Genomic DNA, 17,006 nt, shown 5'->3' on the forward strand with positions numbered 1-17,006 from the left:
AGTGACCTCAGGCACCAGAGCCTGCACTCACCCCAGGTCACCCGCACCATCCTCCTGTGCCAACTGCACTAAAGGACCAGCCTTAGAGTGACCTCTGGCACCAGTGCCTGCAGCCACCCCAGGTCACCCACACCATCCCCCTGTGCCAACTGCACTACAGGACCAGCCGGAGAATGACCTCAGACACCAGAGCCTGCAGTCACCCATGTCACTCCATCCTCCTGTGCCAACTGCACCACAGGACCAACCATAGAGTGACCTCAGGCACCAGAGCCTGCAGTCACCCAATGTCACCCACACCACCCTACTGACATGTGCCAGGTGCACCACAGGACCAACCTTAGAGTGACCAGCGACACCAAAGCCTGCAGCCACCCCATGCCACCCACACCACCCTACTGACGTGTGCCAAGTGCACCACAGGACCAACCTTAGTGTGACCACCGACACCAGAGCCTGCAGCCACCCCATGTCACCCACCCCGCCCTACTGACATGTGCCAAGTGCACTACAGGACCAACCTTAGTGTGACCACCGACACTAGAGCCTGCAGTCACCCAATGTCACCCACACCACAGCCCTGTGCCAACTGCACTACAGGACCAACCTTAGAGTGACCACAGACACCAGAGCCTGCAGCCACCACAGGTCACCCGCACCATCCTCCTGTGCCGACTGCACTACAGGACCAGCCGTAGAGTGCCCACAGACACCAGAGCCTGCAGCCACCCCAGGTCACCCGCACCATCCTCCTGTGCCAACTGCACTACAGGACCAGCCTTAGAGTGACCTCAGGCACCAGAGCCTGCACTCACCCCAGGTCACCCGCACCATCCTCCTGTGCCAACTGCACTACAGGACCAACCTTAGAGTGACCACAGACACCAGAGCCTGCACTCACCCCAGGTCACCCGCACCATCCTCCGGTGCCAACTGCACCACAGGACCAACCTTAGAGTGACCTCAGGCACCAGTGCCTGCAGTCACCCAATGTCACCCACACCACAGCCCTGTGCCAACTGCACTACAGGACCAGCCGGAGAATGACCTCAGACACCAGAGCCTGCAGTCACCCATGTCACTCCATCCTCCTGTGCCAACTGCACCACAGGACCAACCTTAGAGTGACCTCAGGCACCAGAGCCTGCAGTCACCCAATGTCACCCACACCACCCTACTGACATGTGCCAGGTGCACCACAGGACCAACTTTAGAGTGACCAGAGACACCAAAGCCTGCAGCCACCCCATGCCACCCACACCACCCTACTGACGTGTGCCAAGTGCACCACAGGACCAACCTTAGTGTGACCACCGACACCAGAGCCTGCAGTCACCCAATGTCACCCACACCACAGCCCTGTGCCAACTGCACTACAGGACCAACCTTAGAGTGACCTCAGACACCAGAGCCTGCAGCCACCCCAGGTCACCCGCACCATCCTCCTGTGCCAACTGCACCACAGGACCAACCTTAGAGTGACCTCAGGCACCAGTACCTGCAGCCACCCCAGGTCACCCACACCATCCTCCTGTGCCAACTGCACCACAGGACCAACCTTAGAGTGACCTCAGGCACCAGAGCCTGCAGCCACCCCATGTCACCCACACCACACCCCTGTGCCAACTGCACTACAGGACCAACCTTAGACGGACCACAGACACTAGAGCCTGCAGCCACCCCATGTCACCCACACCACACCCCTGTGCCAACTGCACTACAGGACCAACCTTAGAGTGACCTCAGGCACCAGTGCCTGCAGTCACCCAATGTCACCCACACCACAGCCCTGTGCCAACTGCACTACAGGACGAACCTTAGAGTGACCTCAGGCACCAGAGCCTGCAGCCACCCTAGGTCACCCACACCATCCTCCTGTGCCAACTGGACCACAGGACCAACCTTAGAGTGACCTCAGGCACCAGTGCCTGCAGTCACCCAATGTCACCCACACCACAGCCCTGTGCCAACTGCACTACAGGACGAACCTTAGAGTGACCTCAGGCACCAGAGCCTGCAGCCACCCTAGGTCACCCACACCATCCTCCTGTGCCAACTGCACCACAGGACCAACCTTAGAGTGACCTCAGGCACCAGTGCCTGCAGCCACCCTAGGTCACCCACACCATCCTCCTGTGCCAACTGCACCACAGGACCAACCTTAGAGTGACCTCAGGCACCAGAGCCTGCACTCACCCCAGGTCACCCGCACCATCCTCCTGTGCCAACTGCACTACAGGACCAGCCGTAGAGTGCCCACAGACACCAGAGCCTGCAGCCACCCCAGGTCACCCACACCATCCTCCTGTGCCAACTGCACTACAGGACCAGCCTTAGTGTGACCACAGACACCAGAGCCTGCACTCACCCCAGGTCACCCGCACCATCCTCCTGTGCCAACTGCACTACAGGACCAGCCTCAGTGTGACCACAGACACCAGAGCCTGCACTCACCCCAGGTCACCCACACCATCCTCCTGTGCCAACTGCACCACAGGACCAACCTTAGAGTGACCTCAGGCACCAGAGCCTGCACTCACCCCAGGTCACCCGCACCATCCTCCTGTGCCAACTGCACTAAAGGACCAGCCTTAGAGTGACCTCTGGCACCAGTGCCTGCAGCCACCCCAGGTCACCCACACCATCCCCCTGTGCCAACTGCACTACAGGACCAGCCGGAGAATGACCTCAGACACCAGAGCCTGCAGTCACCCATGTCACTCCATCCTCCTGTGCCAACTGCACCACAGGACCAACCTTAGAGTGACCTCAGGCACCAGAGCCTGCAGTCACCCAATGTCACCCACACCACCCTACTGACATGTGCCAGGTGCACCACAGGACCAACCTTAGAGTGACCAGAGACACCAAAGCCTGCAGCCACCCCATGCCACCCACACCACCCTACTGACGTGTGCCAAGTGCACCACAGGACCAACCTTAGTGTGACCACCGACCCCAGAGCCTGCAGCCACCCCATGTCACCCACCCCGCCCTACTGACATGTGCCAAGTGCACTACAGGACCAACCTTAGTGTGACCACCGACACCAGAGCCTGCAGTCACCCAATGTCACCCACACCACAGCCCTGTGCCAACTGCACTACAGGACCAACCTTAGAGTGACCACAGACACCAGAGCCTGCAGCCACCCGAGGTCACCCGCACCATCCTCCTGTGCCGACTGCACTACAGGACCAGCCGTAGAGTGCCCACAGACACCAGAGCCTGCAGCCACCCCAGGTCAGCCGCACCATCCTCCTGTGCCAACTGCACTACAGGACCAGCCTTAGAGTGACCTCAGGCACCAGAGCCTGCACTCACCCCAGGTCATCCGCACCATCCTCCTGTGCCAACTGCACTACAGGACCAACCTTAGAGTGACCACAGACACCAGAGCCTGCACTCACCCCAGGTCACCCGCACCATCCTCCGGTGCCAACTGCACCACAGGACCAACCTTAGAGTGACCTCAGGCACCAGTGCCTGCAGTCACCCAATGTCACCCACACCACAGCCCTGTGCCAACTGCACTACAGGACCAGCCGGAGAATGACCCCAGACACCAGAGCCTGCAGTCACCCATGTCACTCCATCCTCCTGTGCCAACTGCACCACAGGACCAACCTTAGAGTGACCTCAGGCACCAGAGCCTGCAGTCACCCAATGTCACCCACACCACCCTACTGACATGTGCCAGGTGCACCACAGGACCAACCTTAGAGTGACCAGAGACACCAAAGCCTGCAGCCACCCCATGCCACCCACACCACCCTACTGACGTGTGCCAAGTGCACCACAGGACCAACCTTAGTGTGACCACCGACACCAGAGCCTGCAGTCACCCAATGTCACCCACACCACAGCCCTGTGCCAACTGCACTACAGGACCAACCTTAGAGTGACCACAGACACCAGAGCCTGCAGCCACCCCAGGTCACCCGCACCATCCTCCTGTGCCGACTGCACTACAGGACCAGCCGTAGAGTGCCCACAGACATCAGAGCCTGCAGCCACCCCAGGTCACCCGCACCATCCTCCTGTGCCAACTGCACTACAGGACCAGCCTTAGAGTGACCTCAGGCACCAGAGCCTGCACTCACCCCAGGTCACCCGCACCATCCTCCTGTGCCAACTGCACCACAGGACCAACCTTAGAGTGACCTCAGGCACCAGTGCCTGCAGCCACCCTAGGTCACCCACACCATCCTCCTGTGCCAACTGCACTACAGGACCAGCCGGAGAATGACCTCAGACACCAGAGCCTGCAGTCACCCATGTCACTCCATCCTCCTGTGCCAACTGCACCACAGGACCAACCTTAGAGTGACCTCAGGCACCAGTGCCTGCAGTCACCCAATGTCACCCAAACCACAGCCCTGTGCCAACTGCACTACAGGACCAACCTTAGTGTGACCACCGACACCATAGCCTGCAGCCACCCCATGTCACCCGCCCCGCCCTACTGACGTGTGCCAAGTGCACTCCAGGACCAACCTTAGTGTGACCACAGACACCAGAGCCTGCAGCCACCCCATGCCACCCACACCACCCTACTGACGTGTGCCAAGTACACCACAGGACCAAACTTAGAGTGACCAGAGACACCAGAGCCTGCATCCACCCCATGCCACCCACACCACCCTACTGACGTGTGCCAAGTGCACCACAGGACCAACCTTAGTGTGACCACCGACACCAGAGCCTGCAGCCACCCCATGCCACCCACACCACCCTACTGACATGCACCAGGTGCACCACAGGACCAATCTTAGAGTGACCAGAGACACCAGAGCCTGCAGTCACCCCATGCCACCCACACCACCCTACTGACGTGTGCCAGGTGCACCACAGGACCAGTCTTAGAGTGACCAGAGACACCAGAGCCTGCAGTCACCCCATGCCACCCACACCACCCTACTGACGTGTGCCAGGTTAACCACAGGACCAATCTTAGAGTGACCAAATAACAATAAGGGTAACTAAATGGGGGGGATGGCGTGTAGTCCCACAGGTCTCGTAGGCTTGGCAGAAACAGATATTTGTATGGAAAGGTGTCATTTTCTAGGCTTCCCTAGGTTACAAAAATGTTTTGCTGTTTTTTATAAATCCCTAAAATTGAGAAAATGTACAATCATCATGGGTGCAAGCACATAGATTTATTCCCTTTTTCTTAAAGACTTGTGCCTCAAGTTTGTGGTGTGTGATGTGATCACCCAATTTACTAAAAGTGAACTCTGTGTATCTGATCAGCAAATAATCCATTTCAATGTTGGTCCCTTAGGTGACACTGCTGTCTTTCAAGGTGGAGTCCGAGTACACATTTGTAGATTACATCAAAGGCGGGTAAGTGGGCTGAGTCTGTGTTCTGTAAATAACCAGGTGAGATACTGTGCACTATTGGCATGGCCTTACCTATATTTCCTGTGACTCCCCTCTGACCCTTTTATAACTCAGAAAGAACTGAAGAATTACCTTTTCAGGAGACACTGTATAGTAAAATAGGATTTTTCCTGCACCGGCCTCCCTGGGAACCAGCTTGGTTTGTTACCCCTGGGCGACCGCCCCCTGCTTAGCTCCCTATTGCTTCCTATCTAGGTTCCTGCTATGCAGATCCCCTGAGACGCTGAAATAATCTAAAGAGGGGTTAAAGGTGCCCCCTGTAGAGAGAATGACACACAGCTCTGGTGGACACCGACATTGGCTGGACCAGAAAATCTTCATGCCCAAAAAGCATCCATATCCAGGGGCGTAGCTTCAGGAGGGTGTTTAGGGTGTTACACCCAGGGGTGGCTCCTCTGCAGTGGCGAGGGGGCGTCACCCCCCCGGCTGAGCCAGCAGATGAAAAATAAAACAATAGCAAGCTATAGTTGTATTTTTCATCATTTTTCATCTGCTGGGTCAGCCAGCCAAAGGAAGGGGCGGGGCTGGGCCGTGGGAGGGGGAAGGAGAGGAGAGTGCACTAAGTGCGCATGTGTGTTTGGCCGCCTGTCTGAGGCAGGCCAAACACACATGCGCACTTAGGTTTCTCCAAACCGGTGAAGAAACAGCACAGACTCCAGGCTTGTGTCTGAGCGGCACTCCGAGCATGTAAGCATGTAAGCAGCACCAGGATTGCTGGAGAGCCTTTGCTGGGTCCCAGCGAATGCTGGACACCACAAGAAGAGCGAGGCGGCTGGAGGCGGTGGGAGACGGCGGTGCGAGGGGAATGGTAAGCGTTTTCTTTTTTTTTCTTTAAATGTTGTTTCCCCGGTTGTCCCCCGTCATCACCCCCATCCTCCCCTTGACATATGCGGCAGCTGCCGCTGGTTACCCCCAAACTAATAAATGTACTCTAGTAAATAGTTGGGTACAGGTGCTTTAAGTAGGATATGGTGAGGTGTTTATCGGATTACACTTGCTATTTTTACATGCACATGCAGACAAAAACATACACACGCACTCTCCTGTCTGTGTTTTAAAGGTTTTGAAAATATTTAACAAAATATTGAGTTATAAGTACTCACAATCTGCACTCTGCCTTCCTGCTGCTCCTAACGCCCCCTCCTACCCGCCTCTCGTATAATGTATTGTAAACCACGTGATTGTTGGGAAATCTTTAGCTCACCTCTCCCCCCAATCCTTACTGACCAAGCTACCCCCTGCACATATCACCTAACTCTTAGGGGCCTATCCTAGTACAACTAAACTACTACAACATGCTGTTCACTAACCTACGAGTAAATCTCCACCTCCACCCCTCATGTCTCTTCTATGGATAGATCCTCACACACTTACTACTCACTAGTAAATGTGGGAAGGATCGAGGGAGTCGCTGGAAAAAGGGAAATTCCTATCACTAAATGAAAGGGGTTTATGGAGGAGTAGCAAGGGGTTTAGGGAGAGACATGCACCCACCCACAAACGAATAAGCCCATTGCTGTCCACAAACGGCACTTCTAAAGGTGCCACAACTACAAAATAGGCCCAAAACAGTAGTAAATTACTCCAGCTCAGAGCTGGAGTAACCCCAGTACCACCAATGGCCAAACACTGATTCTGCAACACTCGGTCATATAAAATAATGATGGGAGGGGCTGTAAATAAAACCCATAGGGAATAATGTTAAATTGAATTAAATTATTTTAATAGTTACACATATAAATAAATAAATATAATGTAATGTCAAAAAATCTAAACTGAAAGTATATGCATTATTTAATTATAAAATGAGTTAACAAACTTTTTACCATTCATAAATGAATGTAACATCAAGTTTTAATAACATATAATTAAATTACTCTTAATTCATTCCACACATCACTTTGTGTGAAGGAAACGGGTTTCCCAAAAGTAATCTGAGGTTCTGACAGCCTTGTAGACTTTCTCCTAATATGCAAGGCAATTATTACACATCAGAGTCAATATCACTAGACATAACACTTGAGAAAGAGAACCAGTTCCTGGAAAAGTCTACACATGCACCCACACACATGCACCCACACACATGCACTCACACACATGCACCCACACAGAAACACACACTCGGAAGACAGTACTAGATTTACAAACACACACAAGACTTTTGCACATATTCAAATAGATACACAAATTCAGTGACTCACAGAGATTGATGGATGTATTTCCACATGCACCCTCAAAGATACACGCAAACTACAGTCAGACCCACAGACAGATTCACATAATTACAGACATTCAACTAAAAAAAGGACATAGGCAAATGCTTGTACACATCAAGGCATTCCTTTTTGGGAACCCACATTCACTTGCACACGAACGTTCACAGATGTACACACAGATTCATGTATGTGCAGACACAAACACACGTCCATTTCCATACTTGCACATAGTCACAGTGACACTGGTGTCCTTGTGTACCCCTCAACCCTGTATCTTCTTCGGGCACCACATTGATGGCCTCCCCTGTGGCCCCACTTCTGCCCAGGCCCTGCTGTGCTCCTCCTGTCAGATACTAGCAAAGCTGGCAAGTCTATTGCAAGTGCTCACCAGAAAGTCTACATTTGGACTTGGGCCCAACTAATACATTTAAAATTGATGTGGAAAAATATAATGATTTAATTCCCTGGTCCTCGTCTGACTTTGTGCTGATCCTGACCAGCACATATTACGCACTGATGGCCAAGCTATGTGCGTGCTAAACATTGGATTTGAAAATAAACCCCCTTTTCAAGTTTACTCTGGTAGCATCCCCCCCAGAATACACTGAAATTTGAAGATGTATAGATATATATTGGAGAAGGGTATGACTCTGAAGCTTGGTGAAACATTTCTTTCATAACACACTGATAGCAGAGGATGAACATTATGGGGCCAAAGCGTAGAGGAATGTTTAATTTTATAGATTAGTCCTGCGGGAAGACTGCTTCGTGTACTCATAAATGCCGTTCGTGGATTGGCCAAGATATGTCTCCAGCCCTTGGATTCAATTAAGATGTGTCCATCTCTGAAAAGCTGCCCGGCCAAGGTACCCTAAGGCATCTTCGGCCGGTGGCCCCGGCTTGTGCCCACTTACAAGAGGGACCCATCAAACTCCTTCAGTGTCCTCTAAGTGACCCATGAAGGTACCGTCTTCTGTCATTGGCTTCCACTGACCTCTCTGCTGATGGTCACTCTTGCTGGCTAACGTTGCCAAAGTTACCAACCCCCCGTTCTCTTTATGGATTTTTCGTCAGTTTTTTGGGGTAGCCACCTCCTGAATTCTTTGTTTTCAGCACCATGTTTGTGCCTCACTTCTTCTAATATCTGAACTCTTCTAGGTGTTTCAGTTGTTGGTTCCCTGCCCTATCCCTCACTTCCCTCAGGGTGTGCCTTAGACACACCCTGCGCTGCCCAGGTGTCACTAAGGATGCGTTGAAGGGCACGAGGGTTGGTCACCAGACCCTCCTGGCACCATGGAAGCTCATCCGCAGCACATATAGAGACATCTGCCTGTCCACCCCTCAGTGCACCAGGTAGATTCCCAACACCCCGACATTTCCATGCGCCGCACACGCGCACAAAGGCTCAGAGAGAGGTGGATTCACAGGTAGGCTGTGGCGAAATTTTAATTTCATCAACAAAATGTGCTTGAATTCCATTGACACTTTCACACTCACAGATTCAGATACACATGCTCTGATGCACACATGAATGTTCACATGCACTCATTCATTGAGTGAGTCACACAAACTCACCAACACATCCATGTACACAGCCAGCCCCAGTCTCCGCCATTGACACTTTCACACTCACAGATTCAGATACACATGCTCTGATGCGCACATGGATGTTCACATGCACACAAACATTCAGTGAGTCACACAAACTCCCCAACACATCCATGTACACAGCCAGCCCCATTCTGCGCCATTGACACCTTCACACACACAGATTCAGATACACACGCTCTGGTGCACACATGAATGTTCACATGCACTCATTCATTGAGTGAGTCACACAAACTCACCAACACATCCATGTACACAGCCAGCCCCAGTCTCCGCCATTGACACTTTCACACTCACAGATTCAGATACACATGCTCTGATGCGCACATGGATGTTCACATGCACACAAACATTCAGTGAGTCACACAAACTCCCCAACACATCCATGTACACAGCCAGCCCCATTCTGCGCCATTGACACCTTCACACACACAGATTCAGATACACACGCTCTGATGCGCACATGGATGTTCACATGCACACAAACATTCAGTGAGTCACACAAACTCCCCAACACATCCATGTACACAGCCAGCCCCAGTCTCCGCCATTGACACTTTCACACACACAGATTCAGATACACATGCTCTGATGCGCACATGGATGTTCACATGCACACATTAGTGAGTCACACAAACTCACCAACACATCCATGTACACAGCCAGCCCCATTCTGCGCCATTGACACTTTCACACACACTGATTCAGATACACACGCTCTGGTGCACACATGAATGTTCACATGCACACAAACATTCAGTGAGTCCCACAAACTCACCAACACATCCATATACACAGCCAGCCCCAGTCTTTACCATTGACACTTTCACACACACAGATTCAGATACACACCCTCTGATGCGCACATGGATGTTCACATACACACAAACATTCAATGAGTCCCACAAACTCACCAACACATCCATGTACACAGCCAGCCCCAGTCTTTGCCATTGACACTTTCACACACGCAGATTCAGATACACACCCTCTGATGCGCACATGGATGTTCACATACACACAAACATTCAATGAGTCCCACAAACTCACCAACACATCCATATACACAGCCAGCCCCAGTCTTTACCATTGACACTTTCACACACACAGATTCAGATACACACCCTCTGATGCGCACATGGATGTTCACATACACACAAACATTCAATGAGTCCCACAAACTCACCAACACATCCATGTACACAGCCAGCCCCAGTCTTTGCCATTGACACTTTCACACACGCAGATTCAGATACACAGGCTCTGATGCGCACATGGATGTTCACATGCACACAAACATTCAGTGAGTCACACAAAGTCACCAACACATCCATGTACACAGCCAGCCCCAGTCTCCGCCATTGACACTTTCACACTCACAGATTCAGATACACATGCTCTGATGCGCACATGGATGTTCACATGCACACAAACATTCAGTGAGTCACACAAACTCCCCAACACATCCATGTACACAGCCAGCCCCATTCTGCGCCATTGACACCTTCACACACACAGATTCAGATACACATGCTCTGATGCGCACATGGATGTTCAGATGCACACAAACATTCAGTGAGTCACACAAACTCCCCAACACATCCATGTACACAGCCAGCCCCATTCTGCGCCATTGACACCTTCACACACACAGATTCAGATACACATGCTCTGATGCGCACATGGATGTTCACATGCACACAAACATTCAGTGAGTCACACAAACTCCCCAACACATCCATGTACACAGCCAGCCCCATTCTGCGCCATTGACACCTTCACACACACAGATTCAGATACACACGCTTTGATGCGCACATGGATGTTCACATGCTCTCATTCATTGAGTGAGTCACACAAACTCCCCAACACATCCATGTACACAGCCAGCCCCAGTCTCCGCCATTGACAATTTCACACACACAGATTCAGATACACACGCTCTGGTGCGCACATGGATGTTCACATACACACATTAGTGAGTCCCACAAACTCCCCAACACATCCATGTACACAGCCAGCCCCAGTCTCCGCCATTGACACTTTCACACACACTGATTCAGATACACACGCTCTGATGCGCACATGGATGTTCACATGCACTCATTCATTGAGTGAGTCACACAAACTCCCCAACACATCCATGTACACAGCCAGCCCCAGTCTCCGCCATTGACACTTTCACACACACAGATTCAGATACACATGCTCTGATGCGCACATGGATGTTCACATGCACACATTAGTGAGTCACACAAACTCACCAACACATCCATGTACACAGCCAGCCCCATTCTGCGCCATTGACACTTTCACACACACTGATTCAGATACACACGCTCTGGTGCACACATGAATGTTCACATGCACACACACATTCAGTGAGTCCCACAAACTCACCAACACATCCATATACACAGCCAGCCCCAGTCTTTGCCATTGACACTTTCACACACACAGATTCAGATACACACCCTCTGATGCGCACATGGATGTTCACATACACACAAACATTCAATGAGTCCCACAAACTCACCAACACATCCATGTACACAGCCAGCCCCAGTCTTTGCCATTGACACTTTCACACACGCAGATTCAGATACACATGCTCTGATGCGCACATGGATGTTCACATGCACACAAACATTCAGTGAGTCACACAAAGTCACCAACACATCCATCCATGTACACAGCCAGCCCCAGTCTTTGCCATTGACACTTTCACACACACTGATTCAGATACACACGCTCTGGTGCACACATGAATGTTCACATGCACTCATTCATTGAGTGAATCACACAAACTCACCAACACATCCAAGTACACAGCCATTTACACAACCAGTCCCAGTCTCCGCCATTGACACTTTCACACAGTCATACAACGTTGGCAGATAACGGGTGGCGTGAAGTATCCCGAGCCCGTCATGTGATAGTTTTCACAAAATACTTCTAGTTTCTCCAACAAACTGACCTCAGCTGACGGAAGCCACAATCCAGTCTGTTTACTACTCTGCCTCAAGTGCTCCTTCATTCCAGTTTGTCAATGAATCGATTCATCTTTCATCCACTTAAAGCCTCTGTTTCTTCTGCACTTAACGATGCTGTCCCTCCAATCCCAACTTCACTCAAAGAGCTTTTAATAGCAAATACATTGATTGCAGTCTGTGGTATTCCCAAGCCACGCATGGATGTGGCATGTAGGTCAAGCTTAGGTCTTCCATCTTGGTAGTGCAGTACTTTACCACAGAACATGCCGTTCACATGTTCCCCCAAGGCATGTATGTATGTAGCATGTAGCATGAGCATTGCTGATGACTGCGGTGCTTAGGTCTTATATCCTGAGAATTCAGTACTTTATCACAGGACATGCCTTTCAAATGTTCCCCAAGGCATGTATGTATGTAGCATGTAGCATGAGCATTGCTGATGAATGCGGTGCTTAGGTCTTATATCCTGAGAATTCAGTACTTTAGCACAGAACATGCCTTTCACATGTTCCCCAAGGCATGTATGTATGTAACGTTCTTAGATGGTGAGTCCTGACGGGTGATGTAGCATTTTCTGAAGTCGGGGCTCCTTTAGGACTGAGTTCCTTTACGATGAAGCAGCACGTTCTTAGATGGTGAGTCCTGATGGGTGATGTAGCCTTTTCTGAAGACGCGGCTCCTTTAGGACTGAGTTCCTTCATGATGAAGCAGGACGTTCTTAGATGGTGAGTCCTGATGGGTGATGTTGCATTTTCTGAAGACGCAGCTCCTTTAGAACTGAGTTCCTTCACGATGAAGCAGGACATTCTTAGATGGTGAGTCCTGACGGGTGATGTAGCATTTTCTGAAGGTGGGGCTCCTTTAGGACTGAGTTCCTTCACCATGAAGCAGCACGTTCTTAGATGGTGAGTCCTGATGGGTGATGTAGCGTTCTCTGAAGACGCGGCTCCTTTAGGACTGAGTTCCTTCACGATGAAGCAGGACGTTCTTAGATGGTGAGCCCTGATGGGTGATGTAGCGTTCTCTGAAGACGCTGCTTCTTTAGGATTGAGTTTCTTTCTGATGAAACAGGACTTTCTTAGATAGTGAGTCCCATTTTGTGGTGTTAAAGCATTTTCTGAAGAAGTTCGTCTTCAGCTCCTTGAACTGCATGAGAGTTGGAACAGTTGCGCCATAGATGGGGGTGATGTTTCCAGATTTGGGGAGCACAGATAGGGGAAGGCTTGTCTTCTGGTTTTCTCATTTATTTGCAGTTCTTTACTTCGAGTCTGACGGTGCCCTGGTTCTAGGGTGAGGGGTTATAGGTCAGGACAGGCCACCCTTCAAACTGCAGTGTGCACACACAATAGAGCCTTGATGGCATATGACAACAGCGAGCTCGCCCTTGCGTCACAAGTGCACACCAGAAAGTGTGCCTTTGGACTTAGGCCCGGCCCAAACTTTTTTTTCAATGTATGTGGGAAAGATATTTGCCTTTGTCTGCCTTTGTTCTGGACCTGGGAAGCACACATGACTCACTGATGGCCAAAAGCCTTGTGCCTGATAAACTCTGAATTCAATAATAAATGGGGGTTGTTTTGAAGATTACTCTGGTAGCACTCTCCATGACCAGCATTTGAAGATGTATATCTGTTATTTGGAGAAGGGTTTGACTCTGAACTTTCCTCAACTCATCTGGAAAGAAGAACAGACATGTTTCCTACTCACACACAATGGCACTACACGTGAACAGTACAATCAGCGCCACAGAAGCTAAGATTCAAGTTTAAAAAGATAAAATCCAAGCAGGTACTTTCAAAATAACATAAAGTTTAATAATAGCGCTTTATTTGCTGAATGTAGACATGTCAGGCATCCTGGTCCGGACAGTCCTTGAAATATAGATAATTCTCGCCTCGGTGCCTAATCTAATTAATGAGTCCCACTCTGCAACTCTGGGCAATAGCTTGCTTAATCTCCACAATGGCCCCAACAGCGCTTGGATGCCTGGCTTCACCCTGGGGGTGCCCATGAGTGGGCACCTCACAGGGAAAAAGCCAGGAGGGGTTCCATAGCGGTATGAGTACAGCGCCTTGAGACCCTAACGGGTGAGTAGTGCGCTATACAAGTGCAAAGTTTACAGTTTGAATGTTCCAAAAGAAAAGCAAAACTAACGGAGAGAAAAAAGCCTAAAACAACTGCCCCAAAATAGAACAAACTATTAAAAAATTCTGTTCAGTTTTCATAAATCCACCGCAGCAGGCAGTCTGCTCTCCTGGCAGCTCAAACGTAAAGCAAGTGACTTATTCTCCAAGGTGGCAGACCTGGCTAGAGGATAGTGCCTTCATCTCGCACATGGCTGCGGAGTCAGGGCCACACTCATGGACTTTGGCATACGCCGGCAGAGCATGTACCCTGGCTGTGCTTCGTCGCAGGGGAGGGCAGAACTGTGCTGTTTTTAAGCAGTTTCCCCTGCGCTGGCACCGGTTTGGTAGCCTAGTGCCAATGTAGACACCGTTGCACATTGTGCCAGGGTGCCAGCGTTGTAGGCGGGATTGTTTCTGCGAAGGAAGGGGCACCTTCCAGCATCACACATAGAAAGAGGAAAAAACTAAGTATTTCTCCTCTCCTGTTCTGGTAAATCTGGAAAAGCATCAAAATCCACGGATGTTGTGTGGGACACCCATGCAACTCCCATGGGGTTCCCCCTGGATGGAGGGTAAGGGAGCCCAGTGATTTGCCCTGTGTTGCTTTTCTCCAGGTTTATGGAGCCTCTTAGGGCCGCACAAAGTGGCCTTCCTTGAGTTCATAAATCTCACCTAAGGTTTGCACAACGCAAACCTTAGGTGAGATTTATGAACTCAAGGAAGGCCACTTTGTGCGGCCCTAAGAGGCTCCATAAACCTGGAGAAAACGTGCACAACGCACGTACAACATTGCCTGAAGCAAGCGGAAAGCAAACCGAGTCATAAATATGGCCCCACGTCTTTACTCAAAGGAGGATCTGAGTGAGTTGTACAGCCTAGTAGAGGGGTTGTAACATTTTAGCTCCCTCCTCCATTTTTCTCAGCACCCACTTGTCAGATCACCTGATCCTTTTCCAGGAAAAGCTGAGCTGGAGGACACTTTTGTGGGGAAAGTTTCATGAAGATTCATCAAACGGTGCCAAAGTTATTAGCAAAGCGAAAAATCAATTTCCAATGAAAATGCAAAACTAACTAGAACTACGCAGTGGCAAATATAAATAAATGTTCACTGAAAATAACGAAAATTAAAGTGACGTTATAGTTAGGTGGTGTAATATATAAATAATTTATAATATATAATCTTTTTATTTTTTTGACCCGAACCATTAGTGAACTTAGAGTTTTCTCAACTGCTCTATGATCATAGAAGCCTTTAGTCAAGAGGCGTGACTTACATGTGACTGACTGTCTCAGCCCCACCAGTCCTTGAAAGACACACCTTATTGGAAAAATAGGCAAATCCTTAAAAAATCACAAAACTATTGGAATTGGACCCATGCCCCCGTGATGCCTCGCTCACCTCTTGGAGGCAATACCTGCCTTTGAAGGAGTGTGTACCTGCATGGATATGCATATTTCTGTATGTGATATCTTTATGGCGGGAGGCTGGCCGTAGGGCTGCAGAATGCTGTAGACAGTGAAAGACAACCATAAAGTCAACAAATATTAGGCGAGGAAGCTGGGTTGTGGAGGGTTAGGTAATTACGATGTACAGTTCTACATTGTCCTACAATGGAGAAGCGTTGGGCGTGTCCTGATGGATTTGGAGCTGTTATTCCAGATCCTCAGGGTGTAGATGGAAAAGGTTGGCTGTCTTGTTTTTTCTCTTCCTAGTCTGCAGTCCTCTGGTGTCTTAGCTGTGGGTGTGCTGAGACGCATCAGAGATGGTGAACATGTCTGCAGGCTCAGCAGGGGTGCTGGTTGTGAAGGTTTTATAAGTGATTCAGCAGGTTTTGAAGATGGTGCCGGCCAAAGGGAGTTCCATCACGGTGGGAGTGACATGATCATATTTCATGAGCCCCTGGATGATACGTGCCACGGCGTGTAGGATGCCCTCAAGGGGTGCCAGAGGGGAGTCTCGAAGGCCATGGAGTGGGGCATTCCCGCCATCCAGATTGAAGGGTTTGAGTGCTTGAACAGCAGTTCTGAAGTTGCTTTCTGAGAGAAACAGTTTGACTTTGCTTTGAAGAAAGCTGGTACCAGGCCACCTTTCATCATTTTGGCAGTGAGTTCCTTGAGGGTGAGGGTGCCTGGGTAAAAGATGCCAGAGGTGCCCAGGGTGAAGGTTTGATGCTCACGGCACACATGTTGGGTATTTCATTGTCTTCCCCTGACTCATCCTCAATCCACACAGATTGGAAAGATTTATAACAAACCCAGTTCAGGAGGTGAAAGGTAAGTTACGCAGGTGTGGTTTTAGGTCCTGCCTGTTTCATATCGTAGGAGTACGCCACAAACACTCACCTCTGCCCTACACTAGAGCCGCCTTATATCTCTCTGATCACCCTTTCACCTCTTGAATCCCATTCGCTGGGAGGAGCGACAATGATGGATGGCCTGTTAGTAAGAAACTGACTTTGAACGAATTCACCAATACGAGGCGAATGCTGAACCTGCAGTCCTTATGTGTGTTATGTTTCAGTGTTATTGTATGGTGTGCCATGTTATGTGCATTTGCAGAGTCCATTTTCACCATTTTATGGTCCCAAAGCTCTCTCAGAATTTCAATGTGTGTTAAGGCCACGGGCTCCTGTTGACCAGGGTCTCAGTGGTTTTTGGCA

At 50.2% G+C, this 17,006-nt stretch overlaps 1 protein-coding gene across 1 annotated transcript in view; it reads left to right on the forward strand.

Annotated features, from left to right (window-relative positions):
• Nucleotides 1-17,006, forward strand: part of CPNE9 (copine family member 9) — a 1,043,154-nt gene that overhangs the window by 973,999 nt on the left and 52,149 nt on the right. The window contains exon 14 of the mRNA XM_069206140.1: nt 5,285-5,346. Within this exon, the coding sequence (XP_069062241.1) occupies nt 5,285-5,346 (62 nt within the window). The remainder of the gene's footprint in view (nt 1-5,284; nt 5,347-17,006) is intronic.

This window comes from Pleurodeles waltl, chromosome 9, assembly GCF_031143425.1.
Source record: "Pleurodeles waltl isolate 20211129_DDA chromosome 9, aPleWal1.hap1.20221129, whole genome shotgun sequence".
NCBI lineage: Eukaryota > Metazoa > Chordata > Amphibia > Caudata > Salamandridae > Pleurodeles > Pleurodeles waltl.